The 26,953-nt window shown below is 42.6% G+C and overlaps 1 protein-coding gene across 7 annotated transcripts in view; it reads right to left on the bottom strand.

Annotated features, from left to right (window-relative positions):
- SCEL (sciellin) overlaps positions 1–26,953 on the bottom strand; it is a 490,458-nt gene that overhangs the window by 326,027 nt on the left and 137,478 nt on the right. For all 7 annotated transcript variants that reach the window (XM_078657473.1, XM_078657474.1, XM_078657476.1 and 4 more), the window contains 4 exons: positions 19,043–19,111; positions 9,860–10,069; positions 2,778–2,849; positions 951–1,010 (listed from right to left, as the gene is read on the bottom strand). In XM_078657473.1, the coding sequence (XP_078513599.1) occupies positions 951–1,010; positions 2,778–2,849; positions 9,860–10,069; positions 19,043–19,111 (411 nt within the window). The remainder of the gene's footprint in view (positions 1–950; positions 1,011–2,777; positions 2,850–9,859; positions 10,070–19,042; positions 19,112–26,953) is intronic.

The following is a 26,953-nucleotide window of genomic DNA, read 5'->3' as shown; positions in this document are numbered from 1 at the left end:
TTGTACATTTTATTCATGCATATCCATTTGTATCTTTATTTATACTGGTGTTATTGTTAGGTCGTGGTTCATCTTGTCTTTAGTTGTTAAAAATGCAGTTTTAAATCACCTTGTAATTGGTTATGCTCTCTATCACCCCATTAGTACTGACTGATCTATGAAGAAATGCTAATAAATAAATAAGTGTTCTTGTCAATTGCTAAAAAAAAAGTCTTGCACAATGTGTTTTAAATATTTTAAGAACTGGTCATTGTTCTAATGTCCCATATTGTTCCTAGCCGGTTGCCACAATTTTAGGTATGGCAACAGTGTGCTCAGACCGCCTATAACTTACTTCCTCCAACATGAAAACATTCAACTTTGGCTGACTATCCGCAACCCACATTACTCACCCTTGTTGTCAACCTTTTAATGTATCTTTCTCTGAACATTTTTTGAGTTTTGTTGCATGGGTTGGGTCTTGGTCTTGCTGTTTGTGTTCCATTGCTTTTGTTGATTTTCATTTTTCCTGGTCCTATTCTGCTTACTTTGTTAGTAGTAACTGCTGGGTGAGTTCTCAGGTTTTAAGAGTACACTATTTCCATTCTGCAAATTCATTCTGTGTAGTATTTTTTAAAGACAACGTCCCACATTCTTGCTTTTCTTGTTCTGTGTAAGTGTATCCTGATGAACAAGTTTGTAGATTACTCTATTAGAAATGGTGCTGTATTCTGGCAGGTCTTCATTTTAATTCTATCTCTAAATTCTGCTTGACTCCTAGAAAATATTACTATCAGTGTACTTCCTCGGTTGGGAGCTACTCAATCTTTATTTCAAGCAATAACTGAGAAAGAGCTCGCAAACAGTAATACAAATCATGTTTAAATTTATATTTATATTAAAAAAACACAATTCTCATGGCCATAAAACTACTCAAAAAGCATTCACTAAGTTAGCTGACACACTCTTACCTTTTGATTGTTTTCACTGTTGTGTTTGATTCTCCAATGAGATTTTCAAGATCTTGGCTTCTTTACAAACAAATGAAATAATATGAAAATAAGTGTTGCAGATGGCTTGATGACCTCTCATGATAACTCAATGTAATCAATTACACAATAACTTAAATATATACTAAGTATGACCAATGAAAATAATATTGGACACATCCTATGACAATATGGTTGACTTAAAAGGCATGGGAGCAACGTAAATTTGGTTAGAAATGCATGATTGACAACAGTGAATTCAACTGAAATCAGATGTGAATATGAAATTAAAAACATCAGACTGCAACTCAGCTTTGACAGTATCAATTCATATTTTTGAAATTGCCGAATTGAAGCATGCATGATGAATACAATTTCCTCTATCTTGGCCTTCTAAACCCAGGCCCTGAATTTATCTCTAGCAAAGATATACCTTGCATAGTGAGGTGACATAACAGATGGCCCTCATTCCTTATTCCTAATACAATTAAAAATAGCCTCAATTGTATAAAAACATAATTTTACCAACATCCATGCATTTTACCTTCCCAAGAAAGTATATTTACATGTTGGCAGATGACAGTAGGTTAGTATGTTAGTTTGATATTGCATCAGAGCTTCAGGAATAACCCCATGAATCATTAATAATTGTCTATCAAAACCCTCAGAAATCTCATACATTCTCTATTAAATTGTTTATAAGTGCATTTCAAAATGTAAAATATACCTCAGATCGACCTCACCACAACTGTCCAATTTTAAGCATACCCTGAGAACTAACTGTTCCAAAATACAATACAAACAGATGATTTTATATGTTCAATCATGCCTTTAGGTATTCAAAATAAAGGCAGCAATGCTACTGTTCTTTAATTACTTTTCCATTGTCAACGTTCAGCTAGCAATGGATCGCTGATTGCACATATGGGACCCAATTCATAAAAATGAAGAAATCTTCCCCCTGAAGTTTAATGTTAATATATCAGCATAACATGATGGGAGCACAGCTGTCACTCTGTACTTCAGGAAAAAGATGCAGACAACACTGAACAAATAAACTGGAATGCAAGCGGGGAGAGGGAGTGGGTGGGTAACTGAGTTAGACTTTTATAGCACACTGTTAGTTCGCTGTGGTATCCGGGGACACATATTAGGTAGTTTAGCATACTTATTTTTATCAATAAAGGGCTGAGACCTCTCATTGCTATAGATATATTTGTCTATAGTATTCACTAAAGATTTTCAGGTTTTGCATGGAAACCTATAACAATCGAAAATTTCCAGGCTTACTTATGTAAACAGTTGTGAATTTCTTCTTTCCACAAAGAAATATAAATATTGCCTTCTTGTAAAAATTGCTAAGCAAGTGCAAAGCTTTTTCCATATTAAAATACCCTTTCCTCAACAGTCACAACAATGTTTGTTGTGTTCCCTTTACACCATGGAAAAGGGGCACTCCTTCTAATGCCAGTAGCACATTTTCATCTTTTTCCAGGGTAGGAATAGATGAAAAAGAGTTTCTGAATAACAACGAGCGTGTACATTTGTGAGTGTGCATAAACTCAGAGGGTTTTACCTCTATGGAATGGCCACATAAAAAAAATTAAGACTGCATAAGCATATTTTTCAAAAAGTGTTTTTATATTTAAAAACAGAGGGCTTGATTTACAAAGTGAAACTTGAACTTTTGTGTGTGTTTATGCCTATTTGCCGTTCACAAAGGTATTTTATTAGTATCATTTTTATGACTGAGGAGTCTCCACACATAAAAAGACAGGACTGCCCTATTTTGGGCATACATTGTCTTACCTTGCTTTTCTCTCACTGGCACTTCTTCTTTCACTGTTATCAGATATGATCGGCTTTGGAGGTAAAGGCACTCTGTATAAATGCAAAATACATTTTCAACACTTCTTATGTTAGAGATTCTATACTTTAGTTTTTAAAATAAGAATAAATATTGTTGTTTTTTTTAAGTTATTTTCATCCATGAAGCACTGTTCATACAGAAAGGATAGCTAGTAAAACAAATTTAAACACTATGAGCTGGATCATTTCATAGCATCATCTTTAGCACTTGAATCAGCGACATGATGAAAGTTTGCTTTTCTCACAGAAACTGATTGGTCACATAAACTGCTTCATACTTATTTGTTTTCTAGCATGAGTAAGATAAAATGCTATTTTGCAGGTGCCCTGATTAAAAAAAAAATCTACATCATATAGGGAAGGGTAGACCTGCCAGTAATCCAGCGGTGTAGTGGCACTGGGGCCAAGATGTGTTATGGACCCCCTGTATCTTAATTATTGCTGTATATTACTGCCCAGTTAGTAGCAGGGATTTTCATTGCTTGCATAAGGACACTAGGCAAAGGCATACTGTACTGCATATAGAAGTGTTAAGCTACTTCTTTTCTTATCATCACAAAAAGCTGTAATTTCCACTTCAAAATTGACATTTTTAATGATATTTTTCTCTGGTGTGTATGAAGTCCATCCTCTTTCCCTGGAGTTTTTGACAGTTTTCTACAGAGCGATAAGTAACAAGATATTCCCATCAACAAATTATTGCCAAACCAGAAATCATTACATATGAAATATATTATGGGATGAGTTCATAGCACTTAAAGACAACCACTTGTGTTTTTTACTTTCCTTTTGGTTATTTGATGATGCACAGTTATACCTCCAATGGTCAGTGGAATGCTTTACAGTACACATTTTATTGCAGCAGGATTATCACAAACATGATGTGTGCTAGACAGAGCGGTTTGTTTATGTGGAGTTCCGATCAAACCAGAATATAGAATCCAATGGGGGCAAGAACTTTCAACTACATTTCTTTATGTTCATAAGCATTATAATATCCTAAAGACACTGAGTCGTTTTTATAAAACTAGATGAGAAATATGTGAAGATATCTCAAGAGTCTTGGCTAGCTGGCTGTTAGAAATTGGGTTTCTGGTTGGCAGAGATATTCACCCTGTCCAAGCAGGAACCATGATCCTAGTTAGAGTAAGTCACAAAAACACCGTAAATTAACCTGTGCTCACTCCCTGTTAGCTTGGCACAGAGCAGTGAGGCTTATCTTAAGAGGCAATGCATAAAGTATTTGTGCAACACTTAAAATAGTACTACAGTGAAAGCACCAACAAAAAGATACCAGACTGAGTAGAAAAAAATAAAGCTACATTTAATAAATTAATGAACAAAACAATACCAAAATGACAAAAATCCAATCAGTAGAACCAGACTTATGAATTTTTAAAGAATTAACTGAAAGTAGGGCTTAAAAGCATAAAGCGCCAACGGGGCTATCTGGTAATGCTTGGCTGGGTCAAATCAAAATGTTCAGGCTCACCACAATGGGGCGCGGGCCAGATTCAATGACCAGCCTTGGCCCGCTGCAAAGTACCTTGGTTGCATCGTCATCGCGATGCGGGGTGCAAAGAAGTTGATTATCCTTAGGAGGAAGGTGATGATTCGGCTCTGAGCTGTAGAAAGTCGAAGATCCATAAACAATGTAGATGATGCGCCCCGCAGTAGGCAAAGCGGTGCACTTGATGTAGTGTAAAGTTGCCCACTCTTTACACGTCACTAAGAACTGAACATGACTGATATTTGATATAAGAAATAACTGTGTACTTTGCACATGAATTATATGTGTAACTATGACACTTGCACGCGTTACGCCTAACACTGCGAATGCAGAGTCTTTACCTTAAAAATCATGAGTTTTTACCTAAGAAATATTTGTGACGTGACTCAATCCCTACCAGGATCTATTCTATGCATTAACACTGGTATGAAATATGTACGAGAAAGGAAATGGAAGTGCAGGAGTTCGAAACATGCATTACTCAACACTGTCTTCACTATTGCACACATCTGCTGCTAACAGGCATCATCAAGCGGAACCCCCAGATCCCGCTCCCAGGCTCCCCAATCCGGGAAAAAATCCTGCTTACGGTCCCTCATCAGTGCCTTATAAAAGTGGGATATCAAGCGACGGCTTCAGCCTAACTCCATTGGAAATAAGGGCCACATGGCCCACACAAAACCCGCAATATTCGCAGGCTGCAGAAATTGGCCTGGCCCTACATGAAAGCCCTGCTGTGCTGCTTCAAAGTCTGTAAAGTCCTCGTTAGGAAAGAGATCCCCATGTACCTCACAAATACCCACCATCCAGGCAGTGAAGGCAACAGAAGCCCCCAGTAGTCTAAAGGCCGGAAGATCCCAGAAGACCAAATCCCGAGCAAACGGGGCTCTGCCCAAAACATTTTAACAGTAAGTTCCCACAGTGAGTCACTATTTCTGACTAGATATGGGACATACTCCACGTCCCTGCCATTAAAAGCTGAGTTAGGGAGGACCGCCTCCCTAAATCCCCAAATAGGGACTTCTCCGAGGTGCCCTCCTTGACTAACCAATGTGCCCTCATTGTCTTTGGGCAGCCAAGTAGTATTGTTTCAGATCAGGTACCGTCAGACCTCCGCCTCCAATGGCAGAGACATGTGTGTTCTAGCCTCTCTACTCCGCCCTCCACCCTCATCCAGATCAGAAATGTCAGGAGAGAGTGCAACGTACGAAAGAATCCCGGGGCAGCACGTCAAATGAATGGTTGATACGTTAGAGGCAATGAGGCAGAAACACCATCTTCGCAATAGCCACACAGCCCATGTGAGACAGTGGCAGGGAAGTCCAGAATCTCACCAACAAGCGTAGTCCCTCAGTGATCTTCTCTATGTTGGATTGATTACTCCTTTGTGGGGTACGCAATAACCATTCCCAGGGGTCCAACTCCCAAATAAGGGGCACTGGCAGAAAATTCCTCCCTTCACAGGCAGCCAGAGACCCTATCTGGAACACGAGGGACTTACATAATTGATGTGGAGGCCTCATAGTTCCCCAAAAGCAATTAAATACGATAACAGGATGGGTAGAGCAGCTAGAGGAAACAAGAGATATAAAAGAGCATCGTCCACATATAAGGACACCAAGCAGAGTAAACCCCACACCATAATCCCCCACTCGGCCATGTGCTGCCAGATCTGAACAGCAAAAGGCTCCAGTGCTATAACAAAAAGAAGCGGGGACAACGGACATCCCTGACACGTGCCCCTCCCCACCTCCCACTGTGTAAAACACCTGAGAAGTGGGCTTTGCATATAACAGACGAACTCATGAACAAAAGTGGTCTCTGAACCCCATAGCCTTCAACAGACACATGAGATATTGCCATTTAACTTTATCGAAGTCTTAGCTATGTCTATTGACAGCTGAGCCAGTTCTTCGTCGCAACCCTCCACCTCATGCAACACATGCATCAGTCACCACAGGTTCATTGAGGTACTGCGGCCAGGCATGAATCGGCATTGGTCTGCGTGTATTAGTCAAGTAATGACCAGGCACAGTCAGTGGGCGAACATTTTACAACGTATCTTAGTGTCTATTAATCATCATAAGTGGCCTATATGCCAAGGGATCCGATGGGTCACCTCCGGGCTTTGGCAGCATTGTAATGCAACCCTTTCTCGAAGATGCTGGAAGCAAACGCCTCTCTTGCACTTCTTAGTACACCTCTAATAGATGCTGGGTAAGCATAGATGAAAAGGACTGGACAAACTCAGCAGGGACTCCATCACAGCCCGTCGCCTTGCCCCCCGGTAATTTCGCTAAAGCAGTACAAACCTCCTCCAAGGTGAGGAGTGCATCCAAGTCCTGTGCATCCAGATCTCCCAGCTGCAGTAGTGGCAATGACGCCAGAAACATTTTGAACAGTGCCGCGAAGACGGAGCAGGATCTCGGTATACCTGTTCCCCATAAGTATGCAATGTGTACACTATACCTTTCTGTGTATAAATCTCATGAGCCTGGGAAGAACAGAGGTGCAAGAAGAAAAGGTGTGAGGCCTCCCTACAAAGAATCCAGGCAAAGAGGCGCCCAGTTCTGTCCCCCTCCCTATGGAGAAGTTGGCAATACGATTTAAGCGTATACCGCTCCAGCTTATCCATAACCTCTGTGACTGCTCGCGAGAGTCACAACTCCCAGTTGCGCCCATCCCTGCCATCCAGCGATAATTGCCTAGCCCGTGTTAGGTCAGCCTCCTTCTACAGGAGCTCAGACTGTAAGGTGCGACGCACTCCACATGACAAACTGATACACCGGCCTATTAGCACCGCCTTCTTGGCCTCCCATTTGGTCGCCCAAAATTGGGTCATGGACCAAATGCGCTCGAAGTAGTTTTTCAATGCCTCAGACAAGGTTTCCCTTCTTCGGAGTGCTGCAGGACCTCAGGTGATAGCCTCCTGGTCCCCAAAGTCTGCCGAACATCCCAATGCAAGTTCACAATAAACCATAGCATGATCCGACATGTAGCGGGACAGGTGCAGCACCTCATTAACTTCAAGGCCCACTTCATAAGAATGCGGTCAATCCTGCTATATCTTCCGAGCATCGTAGAGTAACAAGTATAATCCTTGGATGAGGGCTGTTTAGCTTATCAAACATTGCACCGTGCAGTCTGTGATCCAGAACGCGGACAGTCTCCAAACAGCCCCCAGACCAAATGGGGGTTCAGCTGCTCAGCAGCATGCAGTTGCACGATAGAGGATTGAGTGGAAAACAAGATAATGCAGGATTTAATGACCGGGCAGGTAGAGCTTCCTAAGTGCATGTCCGGGAGGCCGTATTTGCTAGCCAGGCCCCGCAACACACAGGTAGACTTACAGTCAAACTTACTCTAAATAGTAGTATCATGGTCAACATTTCCTTTGACATGCTTGTTAATGGTGGGAATAGTTTGTAACCCCTGAAAATTAGTTCATCGCATTCGACACATGTAACAAATTAAATTGAATGTTTCATCAATGAAATAATGTTTCAAATTCAACAATGCAACTTCTATCAATGTGACATATGACAAAGGTTAGGTGTGCTTTCTCCTTCTGCCTTTGCCACCTGTCCTAGCTTCTGCTGCAAACTAAAAAATGTAGGTCACTAGGAAAAATTTTCATATGTTAGTACTGCAACTGCTGGCTGCCATGTGTGCACATTGTGATGTGTTTGCTTCATTACTGCGTTTTGCTGCTGCATCTGTCTACCCTCAGCTAATTGTGAAAGTATGACCATGACCACCGCTGTCACAGTCGGCAGCAGATAGTCACAGGTGCACGGTGACATGTCATATATGTCTAACAGTTTTTGAGACAAACAATTTATCTAGAAGGGAATTAAATTAATTGTGCTTTGGAACATTGTATATCCTCCCAGTCTCATTTTGATCTCTACCTATCTCCCAATGATTATAAAATCAATATTATGTCTGAAAATTAGATGCCCCGAGATCCAGGTGATTTAGCACTATACCTCCTCCATCATAAAATAAGGAAAGTCCGTTTTTATTTCAGAGTTTCTGTTCGCTGGGGCTGTAACCTGTTCAAAAGCTTGAAAGGTGGTACCTTTTTGGGTGACTTGTAAAATAGTAGTGATGGGAATGCAACAGCAGAAGCAGCATGGCCAAACCCATCTACTATGAAACTCACACTGAACCACTTCACTGTAACATGCTGGTGATAGAGGTGTCTGTAGCACTAGGGTATGTGCAGAGGAGTCAATATCAGGAACTTTCACAAGATGCTGACTAGACATATTTCAAATAACCAGATAACAGGTGAGCAGCGTACATTTCAAATCTTGCAATAAGAAGTAACAGATTACTATCAAGGCAGGGAAGGATTTTGTCACTGAGTACTGGTACAAAAAGCAGACAAATAGGCTCTGATATATAGTAAGAGACATCAAGAAAAAGCCTTAAATGTGCCACGGAATTACATCCTTCTAAAGTATTCAGCAAATGGTCTGTCAGAATAGCTTTTCAACTAAATGTCCTCACTATATTCTCAGTGGGTTCGCACACAAGGATATTTCTTCCCTGCCTAAAAGCTGAGTTGAAATTAAGCCATCTTTTTTTTTGTTTTAAATCTTTTAATTAAATTCACAGAAAGTAAAAAGCCGTGAAAATATCACACTGAGAGATACAAGCACGCACAGGTTAATGTATAAATTGCATTTCAGTATGTACTTATCTAATTCCCCACCTTCCTCCTCTCCCACCACCAACACCGTGTTGTGGGTGCAGTTCTGAGGATCAATGTCCATGGTGACTGTTGGGTTGAGGAAGGTGCGGGGCTTCCCTATAGGCGTTTCAGTTGTCCCGCATTTTCTCCTATTTTTGGGGGCAGCCCTGACTTTCGTAAATGACGCCATCTTGAAATATGTTTGCCAACAATAAAACCAGTTTGGCAGTACTTCTAGATTTGGGATTCCGAGCTAAAAACCTAACTCACACATTAGGAAATGTGCAGTTGTAAGATGTTATTCATTACTGAATTCCCAATGAGCAATTTGGAAACGTACATGTTTAGTGTGCTTAGTGCTTGTGAAATTGATGCTCAAAACATGGGGAACTGATTTACAAAATTGCTAATGAAATGTCCAGATGCATACACTTAGACCTGCACATGGTAGAAGCACATGTAAGGGAATGTCGTAATTTTATTAAATTGTACTCCCGTAACCTTATTTTCCTACCTCTACAACTGCAGAGCCTTCACTTTGTGAAAATTTGCATGGGTAGAGTTAGAATAGTTGAAATAATTCACAAATTATTTATTTTCTTTCACATTAAAAACTATTTTCTTTGTGATATGAAATATTAGTTTCTTATGATTATCTCATGTTTGAAGGCATATCCTTAAGACTCCTCAAGTTGAACTTTAAATATTCTTACATTTTCAAAAATGAGTATTTGCACATTAAGGAACTAAAACACCACTACACAAATCAGATACATTCTTTAGAAACTACATATTAAGCAAACGTATATTTACCTAACATCCTTAGTAGGTGAAGCTGGAGTTGCTGGTAGTGGCCCTTTGGGCTTACTTTCTTGGTTAGATGGAAGGGGAACTGGTGGAGGTGACACTTTGGGCCTGTCATTCTGCATTGACTGAGGGGGAATTTTTGGTGGTGAGACTTTCGGCTTGAAATCCTTAGTAGGTGATGGGGGCAATGATGGCTTCTCATCAACTTTTTCAAATCTGAAGGCAAAAGAGATACAATATTTCATGAAACATTCTCATTGAAGAATTTAATTACATTTTTCTGCTAGTTATTGAAACAACTGTGGTTGGGGGGTTTCTCACCATAAGACAAATTATTTATAAACTGGACCTTTACTGACATTTTACTAATAAGCCCCCAATTGTGAGTTAGGCATAGATAGATGCAGAGAATTAACAATTCTCACTGGTAAATCTGTACCTCACTATGCCTACAAAAAGCCAATCCACACAAAATGGGGAATAACAGTGCAAAAATAATAATTTACAGGCAGGAACCTAATACAACATTCCTAATTCTGTGGGAATTTATGATCACATTTACCCATGTGCTGAGCAGGTGGTAATTGTGGTTAATGCCGCTGATGAGGTCAGGGAACTAGGGTGGCTAAGGGAAGAAGAGAATGTGGTCTGGCATGCTTCCACTTCCCTTTAAAGGGAATTAGATGTGTGCCGGTAACTGGTGCTAGGCTACAATTGCAGCCCACTTCCAATGTGACTTTCTGACTGGTAAAATTGGATATGGTGTTCTGCACCCAGAAAATCCAGTTGTAACGTCATCTGACCCCTTAAAACTGAGAAAGGTGGCATCCCTCTCAGGGTTACCACTCTCCTCAACTCATAATTGGTGTATACAAAAAAGGGATGGATGGAATGCTTGAATTAATCTCATGTACTGGTAATTACTCTGCCTCATCCCAGTCCATTGTTATTTTGTACACCATGCCATTTCAGTTTGATCTAGCTGTATGCAAATCCATCTTAACCCTGCTCCAATGGATACAGTCCAGCCCAAACTGTCAGGACAGGTCCCCCCTGAACTGGAACATATGCACAAAGGATCGGTTTTGCCCTAGTTATGGCTCATGAGCCAGGTATAGGTTGATTCCAGTGGCACAGCATGCACGGAACCCACTTCTGGGTATATCCATTCCACTTAGGGCAACATATTAAAGTATTAAAAAAAGGGATGGATGGAATGCTTGAAATAATCTCAGCCATTGATAATTACTCGGGACGCCTCCAAGTCCATCATTATTTAGCACACCATGCCACCTCAGTTTGAACCCAGCAAGATGCAATTCAGTCTTGACTCTGCTCCGATGGGAACACTACAGCCCGAACTGCCAGAAAAGGTCCTCCCTAAACCGGAAAACAAGCAACATAGGACCAGTTTCACTCTAGTTAGGGTTCATAAGCCAGATGTAGCTTGATTCCATTTACACAGAGTGCACTAGACCCACATCTGGGCACACCCACACCCACACCCACTAAAATATACATAAAAGGGATGGGTGCCCAACTGGTACGCCCCTCCAGGAATGAATCGTCCGCCTTTAAGACTAACTCCAAGGCACACAAGGTTGGAAAAAGGCCATTCATATGGGGCGTCGTACCCCCTCACCCTATTCTGTTTTTAATTCGCCTTTTTAATTAGCACAGTAGTACACCTTTCACCAAGCAAAGAAGTTTACAATTACTGTTTTCTGTACTCTCTCCTTTTACTGTAAAGATTTTAATTAATTGTACAGTTAATAAAAAATTCAAAATTCAAAATACTTGAATTAATCTCAGCCACTGTTAATTACTCAGGGGAGCATGCCAGACCATCATTAATTTGCACACCATTCTACCTGAATTTGGACCCAGCCATATGCAAATCAGCCCCGACCCTGCTCCAATAGGAACAGTGCAGCCCAGACTACCAGGCTAGGTCTTCACTTAAGCAGAACACATGCAACCTAGGACCAATTTGACCCTATCTAGAGCTCATCAGCCCAGAATATATTGATTCCAGTTGCACAGTGTGCACAGGACCCATGTCTCGGCATACCCATCCCACTAAGGGCCTGATTACAAGTTTGGCGAATGGGTTACTCCATCACAAACGTGACGGATATCCCGACCACCCTAATGGAATATAATGGAATCCGTCACATTTGCAATGGACTAACCCATCCACCAAACTCATAATCAGGTCCTAAGGGTGACACACTAAGTTAAACAAAAAAAGAATGGCTCTTGAATTAATCTTAGTCACTGGTAATTTAATTACTCGGACTGCATCCCAGTTCATTGTTATTTTGCAAACCATGCCACCTCAGTTTGTGCTCAGCCATATGCAAATCAGTCTTGGCCCTGTACCAATGGGAACAGTCCAGCCCAATCTGCCAGACCAGGTCCTTCCAGAATTAGAACACAAGCAACCTAGGACAGTTGTTGCCCTAGTTTGGACTCATCAATCAGGTACCGCTTGATTCCAGTGATACAGGGTGCACAGAGCCCATGTCAGGGCATACCCGTCCCACCTAGGGCAATACACTAAAGTATTTAAAAGAGGAATGGAGGGAATGCTTGAATATTCTCACCCCTGGTTTTACTTGAAACGCATCCCAGCCTTTCGTTATTTTGCACATCACGATACCTCAATTTGAACCCGGTCATATACAAAGCAGTCTTGATCCTGCTCCAATAAGAACAGTCCAGCTCAAACTGCCAGGCAAGGTCCTTCCTGAACCACAACAGAAGCAACCTAGGACAGGTTTCACTCACTAATGGAGGTTACTGAAAATTAACTGTATCTACTTTGCAGTCACAGCAAATTAAAGCTAGCATTCAGAGTGGGGACTATTGCCATTACCTTAGATTCAGAACTATCTAATGTAGTGTTCAGTTGAGATCAAGTAGGAATCTTAGGGCTTGATTCACAAAGGTAAACTTACACTTTTGTGTAAATTTATGATTGTTTTCTATTCACAAAAGGTATTTACGAGTAGAATCTTTACAAGTGCGAAGTCTCGGCACATTAAACAAGATAGGTCTTTTTATGTGCTGAGATTCTGCACTTGTAAATATACTACTTGTTATATCCCTTTGTGAATAGCAAACGATGGTAAACTTACACAGAATTTTAAGTTTGCCTTTTTGAATCAAGCCCAGAGTGTCCTAGTGCCACACTAGCTAGTCCTCAAAATGAGGAAACCTGGATCTTTGTTTCACAGCACAAAACACGAACAGAATACCCCTCTAAGCCCACTCGAAAATGCCACACAATCATTTTATAAACATAACATTCTAAATACAAGTAGTCCTACTTTAAGCCAAATAAATACCAATTAGCAATATGTTCCACTACGCCAGCTGCATCATACATAGCAAACACACTTGCTGGACAATGGAAGACCGCCACCCTCAAGAAAGAAGACAAATGGTTGAGCTCCACAGTTCATCTTTCTTCCACTCAGGCACAACTGACACACTCCAAAGGAAGGACCAAAACATTCCATCCACTAGACAGCTATCTGTTCAAAGTAAGTTTCTCAACCCAAAATGAGTCACGCACAATTAATACAAAAATATTCGCACAACTCTTCATACTAAAGCATTAATCACTAACACATCAATCCACTGTGATTCATACTCTGGTCTACTAGAAAGACAAGATCCCTGTGAAAAAGCAAACTTCGGAATGCCCAGAATGAAAAAAATGAATACGACACTGTTTGCTATACAAATGTTGGAAATATTGAAAAAATCATTATTTAAAAAATGTGAATATGTGGATTCTGAATTCAAGTCCAAAGTTTTGTGATTGAAACCTCAGTTAAGACCATTTATGTAAATGGTAAAACGTTATTAAATTGCAGACAGTTTTTTAGCCTTTTTATTCAATATATTTGATTTAAATGGAAAGCAAAATTATATTTTATGTGCAAACAAATGTTAAAACTGCATTATTACATTCTCCTTCCATGTGCTTTTTCGTCCTCGTTTTTTCAATTTTTCACTCCTTAACAATTATACATGAAATCAACAATAACTTTTTAAGTGTTTGAATAGCTCTCTAATTGCGTTTTAGGGTTCCTAGACCCCTTCATCGGGAAGAAAACTAAAATATATAAATATTAAAGTTCAACAGATCATTATACAGGTATTTTTATATTGCCTTTTTATTGCTCAAAATGACAGCCCTAGTTGTAACTAAAACATCTATACAATTCGAATTCAGATAAATACATTAAGCAACAATCTCCAACGGGTTTCCATATAGTTACATTTGATCTGGTCTGGGAAATTATGCTACTGATAACAGCAATTAAGATATCAAGACAGAGGCAATAAAGAGGGAGAACGTTTACTGTGATACCACAACAGAACCTACATAAAGCCAAGCGGATATTCCTGTGTTTGTGTGCCTTAAGCAGTCACATCATGGAACTATCTAGCACTATATTTTATTAATAAGGCCCTCCAATTAAGAAATAAGCCAGTTCTCTTTACCAGGCCCTGCACAACTAACAATCAACAATAGATGTTCTACAATGTGGCTTTGTTTGTTACTGCCAGCTGGGATTTTGAGATGTATTGTGACATCAATCACTGGATGGCCTCTTTAAGCTCAAAACATATCATTAAATGCTGCAAGCCTGTGCCAGTAATCACAAATAGACATTGAGGGGCATATTTTGGGAATTTGTCATGTAGTGCAGCGCAGCAAGTCACCTTGCTGCACTGCACTGCATGACAGGGAAGGGGCAGGAATTCACCATATTTTAACACTTTCGGTGCTCATGACGAGCTCAGCTCGTCATAACCGCCGCGGAACGCCCACTCGGGGGTAATTCCCCTTCTGTGCGGGGCATTCCATTGTGTGGGCAGAATCATGACGAGCTCAGCTCATCATGAGCACAACGCCACCGTGCTGCATGACGAGCCAAGCTCGTCACAAACACTGCTGTGCCACGCGCGGCCCACCTGCGGCACGGGGGAATTAGCCCTGCGGTGAAGGGGTTAAAGAATATGGCGCATTTCTGCCTTTTATTGCACTGGCACAGTTTTGGCTGCCTACTGCCAAAGCAGGCATCCTTACACCATGATGCAAAGGTGCCTGTGTTGCATGTAGTATTGTTTTTGTACAGGAAGGAGCAGCTTACGGCACAAAAACAATCTTTGGATGCATATTTCTCTATCTCTGTGTGCTACAAAATAGAGCACACAAAGAAAGAGGAAGCAACAAGGAGAAATAAAGATATTTCTCCTTGTTATGCCTCTCTTGGAAAGGCGTATGATTTTTGGGCATTCCCAGGTTTGCCAGTTCTAGAAACTCTGGAAATGTGTCAAAAACCATGGGAGCTGTGTGCGAACACCCACGCAATGCCCATGGAATGCTTCCCTAGCGCAGAGGAAGGCTACTCAGTGATTTGCGCTGCGTTGCTTTACTCTAGATTTATGAAGCCACTCAGGACCACACAAGGTGGCCTTGTGTGGCTTCATAAATCTAATTGTTGAGCGGCGTTGCTCAGTAGTGCCTCGTAGTGGGAGTGTTGGGGGGCAGTGGGGCGGGGTGTGGGAGGGGCAGGGTTGGGGATAGTAAACTTCAGCATACGGCTGACCGGAGGTAAGTACATAAATAATTTTTAAAAATTATATTGCACGCGCTGCAACGCAAATGGTGTTGCAGCGCATGCAATGTAATTCGTTTGGTTTATTTATTTATGTACTTTTCTCTGGTCGGCCGTATGCTGGAGTTTACTACCCTTTGCTTTTCAGGGGAGGGGTTAAGGAAATATCAGTGGTCATTTCAGCTTCCTTAGTTATAATGTACAAAAATCAATGGGGGAAGGGATCACTTGTCTAAGTAACCAGGGTTTTAGTTCTCTTGTTCGGTTTCGGTTCTGATAAAAACCCTCATTCACGTACCGAGGCTCGATAGGCGGTATATCTTGATTCTCCGCCTTGTTGTTGTTAGCAACGTGACAGCATCATCATCGGGTTTAATTGTATGCTTCCTCCACCAGGAGGTAAACCACTGGTTAGTACAGTAGTGAATCAGTAATGAAAAGGGTGTGGGATTAAAAAAGGCTTCTTAACCATTTCGGTAAGTTTAATCGGTGTTATGGAAAAGAAAGCCTGGTTAAAAGAATTGGCGTGCGTAGGAAGCTGAGTTATGGGGCTTCCGCACTGAGTTATGTCCATAAAAAGGTTGACATGTTTCAGCCACAGGTTGCCCAGAGGGTCAAGTTGGCTTTCTTCAGGACCTAGTGTCTCTATTTGGAGGCTGCCTCTGTTTTCGGGTCTGAGGGGCAGAGACAGCACAAGCATCTGCGAAGGAGCAGTTCCAATCCCTCTCAGCACGCCAGAGGAGGCGATAATATTTCACCTGAAAGGTACTTAAAGGCCTTTTTATCTCTAGAATAATTATTCTATGAATCAGACCTGACATTCAAGGTCTATACACTTTTTCCTTTTTTTCTCTATTCCCCAAATAGAGACACTAGGTTCTGAAGAAAGCCAACTTGACCCTCTGGGCAACCTGTGGCTGAAACATGTCGACCTTTTTATGGACATAACTCAGTGCGGAAGCCCCATAACTCAGCTTCCTATGCACGCCAATTCTTTTAACCAGGCTTTCTTTTCCAAAACACTGATTAAACTTACCGAAATAGTTAAGAAGCCTTTTTTAATCCCACACCCTTTTCATTACTGATTCACTACTGTACTAACCAGTGGTTTACCTCCTGGTGGAGGAAGCATACAATTAAACCCGATGATGATGCTGTCATGTTGCTAACAACAACAAGGCGGAGAATCAAGTTATACCGGCTATCATGCCTCGGTACATGAATGAGGGTTTTTTAATCGGAACCGAAACCGAACAGGAGTTTACTACCCCCCACCCTGCCCCCCCCCTCCCCCGCCCGCCTCACCACTCCGCAACACTCCCACTACGAGCCGCTACTGGCATCACTCTTGCACCAATTTGAATGGTGCAAGAGCAACGCAAAGGGGCTTAGGGGCTTATGATGCTTTCAATTGACACTGTACCTCATTATATAAACTTTTCCTAATCCTATTTTTCTCTTATTTGGTTGCATTAATTAAAAATAATTTGAAATGTACTTAACAAGAGAAATATACAGTTTGTTGTGGACCAGGCAAATTGTGTCTGCTCACTTCCCTACCCAATCTTTATATGCTGATTCTACACAGGTTACAGCTTTGCTATTCCTATCCCAACATTTTTGTCCCCTTCGCCCAACGTTGACTCTTTTGGGTCTGTGTAGGCTTTTAATAAAATAAATGCTCTAATAATCTAATGATAAGATATCGGATTAATAACATTGATTATTATGAAATTAGTATATTCTTTGGCACATCAAGACTTTTTAGGAAGTACTATATTATTTGCAAGATATAAGTTAAAAGTAGTTTAAAAGCTTCATCTCAATATGGAGAAAAACTAAAATTGAGAACATCGGGGCATATTATCAAGGGATTTATCTCCGCTTTTTTGGCTTTAAAAGCCAAGAAAGCGGAGATAAAATTATCTCCCTATTACCTAGCTGTCGCTAACACCAGTTAGCGACAGCTAGTAGGAGATAGCGACCATCTTGGGCCCCGCTTTGCATATCAGAGTAATTTATCACTAATGACATGCAAAGTGGGCGTGCCAAGATGTTAGCGACTGGAAACAGTCCCTAACATCACTATCTCCTATTACCAACTTTTGGAGATATTCGCGCTAAGCGCGAATATCTCCAAACGCTAACACCTGCCCTGAGCAGTTCTTAGCTATGCTATCCAATGGGAGGTGGATAACATGGCTAAGAGCATTTGCTCGGTAATGCATGAATATCGCTGACTTTTCAGCGATATTCATGCATTTCAGCCGATTTTTATCGCTTAGGAGATAAACCTTGATAATATCAAGGCTCCTAAGCGATAAAAATCATCGCTACAAGGCGATAAAATTATTGCCGCTAAGCCAACCTAGTGATAATTATCGCTAGTTGTTGGTAATATGCCCCATCATTCTGATGACTCAGGCGGGTGAAGTGTTACTCCATAATGCTGAAAGTCCAAAACGATGAAAACGCTTTCCCTCAAACAATTTGAAGAAAAATTTAAAACAAAAGAAAAAAGACAGGTAGAATGAGACAGTGGTACAAGAAAACCTGACAGAAGAAAAGCACAGGAGTAATGGAGAGGGGAGTGCAAAGAGGTACTTGTTCTAAGTAGGCGTAAATGTGCAAGGGTATATGCTATGGGAGAGGTAAAAGGGTAGAGGTAGGGTTAAAAGCACTGGGGTTTAGAGCGGTAAGTACTAGGTGTAGGTGAGAATAAGGGGTTTCCTGTATCCTGAGCAAAAAGACTGAAGGCATTTTTTCTTTTTTTTTAATGAGGGGCATTCAAAAGGATACATTTGACATCATGTTAATGGAATTTGTGCGAAAAATGTAGAAGAAAAAGGTTTGTGTGGAAAATTTCCCTAGATCAGGGTTTTTTTAGTTCATTTTTCTCCAGATTCACAAACGCTCAGTTTAAGCACGTCTTATTTTTTATTTATTTTTTTATTTAGTTTTTCCATTTGTAGAGCGCATGGTTACACCAACGGTGTGTCCCCGCGTTGAGACATCAGATCAAGGATTTGAGGAGGTGTGTCTTACACATGTCTTTATGATTCACTTAGACGTACTTTAATGAATTCATGCTTGTTATCATGGGATAATATAAAAACAATGTTTTTAGACTATAATGTTAAATGCCCATCCAGCAAGTAGCATATAGTTGATGCATTATAGTGTGTTCTTTCATTGACTCCTCGGTGCCTACTGTGTGCTTGTTGCGAATCCTAACACTTGGAGACCGATCACAGAGTATGACCTAATGTGTATATATTTGTTGCGAGATCTGCACAGAACAACCAGTGCAAAAATGGCTAAGCAATATTTGCGCTGGATGGTGCAATTGCCATTTTTGCACTCGTCAGTTTATTCAAATATTAGTGAAACAATTAAATGTTTAAGTTCAAAGTTAATGTGATCAGGCTCTAGGACAAAACTTTAACCACGGCAAAGCCCCCATCACCCAAACATACCATAACCTGGAAACAGAGCAAAATACAAGCCAATACTATTTGTGGATTTGGTTGTATGAAAAGATTGACATTACCTCGCCCTCGCACTTTCAACCAGATTAGATCTTGGCTTTTCATTGGATAAGTCTGAAGAAGAGGTGGTACTAGAAAACAGGAAGTGAAATGGACATTGTCATTTGGCTACTTCATGAATCCATTAGGTACAGAAGCGGTTAAATGGCAGGTACTGTTGTAATATACAGGTGGCTAAATACAGGTAAATTATTACAGGCAAATAAACAGGAATGCCATTTCAGTGGGTTTAGGCGTGAATTCATGGCTTTTTTTCTTTTACTAGCAAAGGTACAAATTGAAGCCATTCACGAAGCATGTGTACCACCCATTCAGACATCTCATGAGTTTAACCCCTTGCATGCTGGTGACGAACCCCAGCCGTCACGCTCTGCGCTGCTCGTGTGCTGATGACGGCTGGGGTTCGTCACGGCCCCGCCCTGTTCGTTTGTTTACCGCACAGCGGCGGAAACGGGCCAGCAGCGAAGGGGTTAAATATTGATGTTGCTATTTTTTTTTTTTTTTTGGTTGAACATATTAGTTTAAAGGGTCAAAAAACATTGCCTCTATCACCCTATTACGAGTGCATTGTAAACTGTTGACACCTATGTACATCATTGTTTGCATGGGTGTCTCAGAATTATACATCTTTCTGTAAAATCCAACAATCATATTTTTCACCCAAACAGTTTCAACAGGTCTAACTTGGCAGAATTAATTGGGTGGAAAATCCCCAGTAAATACCAGCAAGCACCAAAGTCCACGTGTTATATCCCATTTTCAGAGCAAAACTCATAATTACTGTAATTTATCATGTCCAAAAAACAATCATCCGCAGGGTATCTCTACTTAGTGGTATATTAAATATGCAATTAGGACTCGTAATCAAGGCCTATGTGTTTGTTTTTACATTTTTGTTGATAAATGTCTGTTTTGCCCACAACTATGTTTGTGAGTGTATACCTTAGAACAGAGCTTTCCAAACTGTGTGCCCCGACACAGTACTTTGTCGCCTGCAAATGGTGGGTGTGTCGCGGGATGACACCGGTATTAACATGCACTTCGCACATAACTGCTGCTAATTAAGAGGCATTCCATTGAAAGCTTTGTTCTCACTATGCATAACATCTCCCAGTAAATGGTCTTTTAAAGACATGTGAAGTAATCGGGTGCGGCTGTGTGTGTGCCCGGGAAGCTGGGGTGAGGTGACAGAGGGTGACAACAGAGGGTGAAAGACAGAGGGAGATAGAGGGAGAAAGACAGAGGGAGGAAGAGAGAGGGAGAGTGACAGAGGGAGGGAGACAGAAAGAGAGGGAGACAGCGGGAGGGAGAGAGTGATGTAGAGAGGGAGGGTGAGAGGGACGGAGACAGAGGGGCGGAGACAGAGGGATGGAGACAGAGAGGGAGACAGAGGGCGACACACAGAGGGAGATAGACAGAGGGAGGAGGGCGACAGAGGGAGGGAGACAGAGGCAGGGAGACAGAGGGAGGGAGGGAGTCAGACAGAGGGAGGGAGACAAAGAGAGAGGGAAACTGTGGGAAACAGAGGGAGGGAGACAGAGGGAGGGAGTCCGGGGTAGACAGAGGGAGGGAGAGGGAGACAGATAGAGGGAGACAGACAGAGGGTGGTAGACAGAGGGTGGGAGACAGAGGGAGGGAGACAGAGAGAGGGAGACAGAGGGCGAGGCAGAGGGAGGGAGACAGAGGAAGACAGACAGAGGGCGGAGGGCGACAGAGGGATGGAGACAGATAGAGGGAGACAGATTGAGGGAGACAGAGGGAGGGAGATAGATGGAGGGAGACAGACAGAGACAGCGGGAGGGGGAGAGAGAGGGAGGGAGACAGAGGGAGAGAGAGAGAGAGAGGGAGGGAGACAGAGAGAGGGAGACAGAGGGAATGGAAGACAGAGGGAGACAGAGAGAGGGAGACATAGAGACAGAGGGAGAGAGAGATAGAGAGAGGGAGGGAGACAGAGAGAGAGGGGGAGGGGGAGGGAGACAGAGAGAGAGACAGAGAGAGGGAGGGAGAGAGACATATAGAGGCATAGACAGACAGAGACAGAGAGACGGAGAGGGAGACAGAGGAATGGAGACAGGGACATACAGGGAGAGACAGGGACAGACAGACAGATGGATGCAGAGACAGGGACAGACAGACAGAGGCAGAGACTGAGACAGACAGACACAGAGAGGCAGAGAGACAGAGAGTGAGACGGAGAGGGAGAGGGACACGGAGCGAGACAGAGGAAGAGAGAGAGAGGGAGACAGAGGGTGACAGGGGGAGGGAGAGGGAGGGAGACAGAGCGAGAGGGAGACAGGTGGAGACAGAGTGAGGGGGAGACAGAGGGAGGCAGGCAGCGGGAGACAGAGAGAGGGAGTCAGGGGGCGACAGAGGGAAGGATAGGGAGACAAACTGAGGGAGGGAGGGAGAGGGAGACAGACAGAGGGAGATAGAGGGAGGAAGACAGAGGGGGGAGACAGAGGGAGGGAGACAGAGAGAGAGAGAGGGAGACAGAGGGAGGGAGACAGAGGGAGGGAGAGAGTGATGGAGAGAGGGAGGGAGAGAGGGCGGAGAAAGAGAGAGAGAGAAACTGTGGCAAACAGAGGGAGAGAGACAGAGGGAGGGAGTACGGGGTAGACAGAGGGGGGAGAGGGAGACAGAGAGAGGGAGACAGATAGAGGGAGACAGACAGAGGGTGGGAGGCAGATGGAGGGAGACAGAGGGAGGGAGACAGAGAGAGGGATACAGAGGGTGAGACAGATCGAGGGAGACAGACAGAAGAAGACAGAAAGAGGGAGGAGGGCGACAGAGGGATGGAGACAGAGGGAGGGAGACAGATAGAGGGAGACAGAGGGCGGGAGACAGATAGAGGGAGACAGACGGAGACAGACAGAGGGAAGGAGACAGAAGGAGAGAGGGAGGGAGACAGAGGGAGACAGAGAGAGAGGGAAACAGAGAGAGGGAGAGAGAGATAGAGAGAGGGTGGGCGACAGAGAGAGAGGGGGAGGGAGACAGAGAGAGAGACAGAGAGAGGGAGGGAGACAGAGACAGAGAAAGATTGAGGCAGAGACAGACAGAGACAGAGAGACGGAGAGGGAGACAGAGGGAGGGAGACAGGGACATACAGAGACAGATAGAGACAGGGACAGACAGACAGATAGAAGCAAAGACAGGGACAGACAGATATAGGCGGAGACTGAAACAGACAGACATAGAGAGGCAGAGAAGCAGAGAGTGAGACGGAGAGGGAGAGGGAGAGGGAGACTGAAGAAGACAGAGGGAGAGAGAGAGGGGGAGACAGAGGGTGACAGAGGGAGGGAGGGGGAGGTAAATAGAGAGAGAGGGAGAGAGAGAGAGAGGGGGACAGAGGACGGGAGGCAGAGGGAGATAGAGGGAGGGATTCTGGGGGAGACAGAGGGAAGGATAGGGAGACAGACCGAGGGGGGAGAGGGAGACAGACAGAGGGAGGGAGAGGGAGACAGACAGAGGGAGGGAGACAGAGGCAGACAGAGAGAGAGGGAGACAGAGTGTGACAGACAGAGGGTGACAGACAGAGGGAGATAGACAGAGGGAGACAGACAGAGGGCGATAGACAGAGGAAGAGCGAGAGGGAGACAGAGGGAGGCAGATGGAGAGAGAGGTAGAGAGAGGGAGACAGAGGGACAGAGACAGAGGGACGGAGACAGAGGGACGGAGACAGAGGGAGGGAGACAGAGGGAGACAAGAGCAGGAGACAGAGGGAGACAGAGAGCGGGAGACAGAGGGTGTAGTGTAGCTCCTATTTTCCCAATAGGCTCTGCGCATTGGAATAGTACCTACAGCAGTAAAGGCCTAGGCCAGACGTTAACTAGGTCTACTACTGTCGAAACTAGACTTAATTTTTGGGTTTGCCAGCTAAGCTCAGAGTTCGCTAGAAACTTTCTCGAATGTTCAAGGAAGGATGAACTCCCCTGATTAGACAAGAAGGGATTTAGTTTCTGACAACCATAGAACATGACAACTTTGCTCTCCCCTAATCAAGAGTCAATCTCGAGAGTCGTGTGAGCACAAGGCAATTATTTTACTCAGTCAGTACGTGCATTCTTAGTCTCATCAGAATGTAGAGAAAAGGAAGAGACGGGCGTGTTCAATAAAAGATGTTATTTATTGATCAGTCTCTTTTCTCGTACAAGAGAAATGGATCGATATTATTGCAATACTTATAGTTAAGTAAAGTGCATACATTAGAAGCAATAGTATAAAATAATACTGTAAAAACATTGATATGGTTTCTGAGCCATACGATGTTTAAAATGATTAAAATATATTTACATACACATATACATTTGACTAAACGTACTCAACTGGTGTTTCTAAATACGCCTACCCCGTGTACCTGACCTAAGTCTAATGCGTGGGCGGGAATAGAAAGTTACAGTTTAAGTTAAGTTTGTTTTTGCCAAGTGAATAACTAAAGAATTCTCTAGGAGGGGTTTTTCAGTTCTGTACCTGGAATTTAGGATGAATGAGGAATGGTATCTCTTTCTCTGCTCTCGATATTCCAGGCTGCCTGCGAGGGCTGCCCAGAAGCGCCGGTGCTGGGTCTCTCGGCTTGAGATAGCAGCGCGTCTCTCAGCGCGTCAGGAAGGCGGGGCTGCTGCCTGCGGGGTCTGCTTCGGCTCTCGGCTTCGGCAAGTATGGCTGCTCCGTCTTGTCACCACGCGTGTGTTTGCATAGGGCAAGGTCGGCAATATTTATACCTTAAAGGTGCCGGGATTGACGTAAGGATGGACATAGGTACGTCAATAAAGATGTCATACGACTTGCTCGTTAGCACATTCTTTACTAAAGTTCTCTGTGAAATCAAAACAATGGCCGCACGGATTATCCAGGTTGTCATAGGTTTGATTTGTTATGAGAACGTCGTATGCCTTATCAGGGGCTGGAGGAATGTCGCTTGTCTAATTAGATCTCAAGCGTTATGACCTAATCAGATAACACGTTCCTGTGCAGTAGTGTGACTGCGTCAGATAACGGTATCTGCATCATGGGGGTTTTCTTGCCTCATGGGCTGACTGTTAGTTAACTAGCTAGTAAGTTTAACCAGAATAGGGTCAGGAATAGGGGGATCGAATCAGAACCTATAGAAATACACGACACCCACTCCACGCTAACTATGGTCATATCTACTAATCTATGCATAGTATAACATAGTACAACATACTATAGAGTATAGTGTATACCTTACCACCCCAAAATACATAAATGCATTTCGAAATTTTCAAATATACTGAAAAATTGCAGTCATATATATTGTATGCACTTAAGCCATGAATTAAATGCAAAAGTGAACACGCATTGTTATGCATTATCGATTGTTGGTATATGAGAAATACACATGAAATGGCTCTTAATATGGCTATACAGAAAAAAAGTCGAAACCATTTCATCACATAAAATCTATTGCGAACATACCAGCGGGCAGCTAAAGTCTATAAAGTCTATAAAGTATCTAAAATAGAAATCTTAGTTCTCTAGGAATAGTCTCTTACTTTAAGCAGAAAATCAGTGTCCCGGGAAAAAATATATAGAAAAATATTTTAGGGGCTTGCTGAAAAAAGTTGCTGTCCGTGAACTGGATTGTAATTGTTCATGTGACTTTATTTTTAAAGTTGAAGGCCGAATTCAGGGAACGCCGTGTGCGAGTTTACTCAAAAGTCTCTATTTCTGTTCCGGAGAGAACATCATATCATTTAGGCTTTCGAAAAAACTGTCAACAGCTTCATGGGAAAGTTCCTCTAAGTCGGAAATAGGGGTAACCATGCATTCATGCGCATGATTGTCTCCATCGACATTTTGATTTGCATTGCTGACAGAAGGCCGTACCTGTTCGATGCTGCTTTCATCTTGAACTTCACTACTCTTCAATCGCAGTGGTGAAGATTCCAGGAATGCCGTCATCAGAATTGGCAGCCTTTGAGGGCAGCACAGTGCGTGAACCTTGGTAGGAACCAACAGTGTATCTGCATCCACCGGCGCATCCGATTGTAGCGTCAGACAGGTGTCTAACACGCATTCTTCTCCGCATAGCAGACACCTTAGTACAGGTAAAACACACCTTTGCCACATTGGTCGAAATGATAGAAACCAAGTCATGTTCAGGTCTCTAAGCCGGGATAGTCCCAGGATTTTTGATATCCGGTCCCGGTATCCAATGGCTAGGATCGTATCTTCCATTGTCGCGAGAGTTTGATCTGTGACATGGGTTGCCATAACGAAAAATAAGGACTAGGAATAGGATTCCTGCAATTAGTCCCAGGATCAGGGGAAGTCCGCCAAAAATCGAATGGACGAAATCTGGAAAAATACCCAGTACGGCTTTGAATGGTGTTAATGCCATCGAAAATACTGTCTTAAATACCTTTGAGACCCCTGTGGTATCAGAAATATTTAAGATTTCGCTCAGGATTTCCGCGAAATGAACGGGGGAATTAGTTGATAATAATGTATGTATCTCTGCAGTCGTCCTTGCGACTTGTAGATCATACGTTTCTTTAGATGACGTGAGCCTTGTAGGCGTCTGAAGAAGCACTGTTTTCATTCTGCTTAAAGTGTCTATTCGAATAGAAGTAATTTTCAAACTGGGCCATGCCCTTGCCTCCCTGTCTGGTAAGGAGCTGGGGAACAAAGAACGTCCACAGCACTTGACCTTCGCCGTCGTAGTGACGAGATAAGGAGTCCCGGGCATAAGACTACAACATCTGCGGTCTACAATAAGAATGTAACTCCCATTATAGAGTCTTTGAAAGAATGGTTCTATTTCAGTTGCAGGTGCGCCTTGCTGGTGACATGAAAGGTTGTATGAATTCCCTTCACAGGCTCCGTGCAAACTAATACCGTTACACAGAAGCGTGCCGCTTAGTGACATAGCACAATTGTTGCCACTAAGAAACACTTTCTGTCCTTTGTTACTGACACATGCATGTGAATAGGGCAGGTTCCATGTTGTTTTAAGGTACCCCTTTCCCAATTTCTCGTACATGCCAGCCTGTATATATTTTTGGCAGTATTGAAACCTGAAGGTTGAGATTGGAATATTTATGATTCCGTGGATTATCCATTCACTGACAGGTCGTTCTGACATTGTCATTGGTAATCTTTCTAGTTTTTCAATGCTCAAGATTGTATAATCAGCACCCGTCTGCGCCATACCGATTTGTCTATCAGTAAGGTTAAAGATTTGGAATAGTGACGTTGTGTTGATTAAACGCCAAGGCACGTAGCCTGAACGCAGATTTTGTAACGTCCAGCCAAGCTGTACAATAGAACGCAATTGTGACTGACCATGTTGTAATAACAGTAAGTCTTGCGATAATATATCGATTGCTGAAGACACAATGCTGTCCAATGAAAAAATTCTGGAGGACAGAGTCATTAACCCATTGTCCACTACAGAAAGTGATTTTTCCAAATTAATACGGTCAATTTCCCGTATTCTTTCTGCTGTCTCAATTTGAGTAACCTTCCAGGCCTCATTGTATGCTGCATATACAGAGGCTGCTATGAAACGCTTTTGACGCTGTTTGCGTGGTCCCATTATGAAATCACGCAAGTCAGCACCATCAGTAAGTAAAGTTAGGTGTTGCTTAATTTCAGGCAGTGTGGAAGTTTGTAGCCATTGAAGGCATAATTTGCCCACACTGTAGGTTGTTATTATCCCTGGGTGATGTCTTAGGGGATATCTAGGGTCTGGCCTGGTCATTTTGAAACCCTGTGTTTTATTCAGGAATCTATCTTGACAGTTATTTGTATCTGTGGGCCAGATCAACCATTGTTTCCAATCAGGATGTGTTCTGTTTTGGTTAAGTATATGGTTTATGTCTATTTCTTCATCTGTTTCAGAGTTATTGCTAAACATTGTTGGCTTTGGAATAGACAGGTTATTTAAATCTTTG

Source organism: Lissotriton helveticus, chromosome 8 (assembly GCF_964261635.1).
Source record: "Lissotriton helveticus chromosome 8, aLisHel1.1, whole genome shotgun sequence".
Taxonomy (NCBI): Eukaryota; Metazoa; Chordata; class Amphibia; order Caudata; family Salamandridae; genus Lissotriton; species Lissotriton helveticus.
Note: the sequence above shows the minus strand (reverse complement) of the source record. Positions and strands in the feature narration are given on the sequence as shown.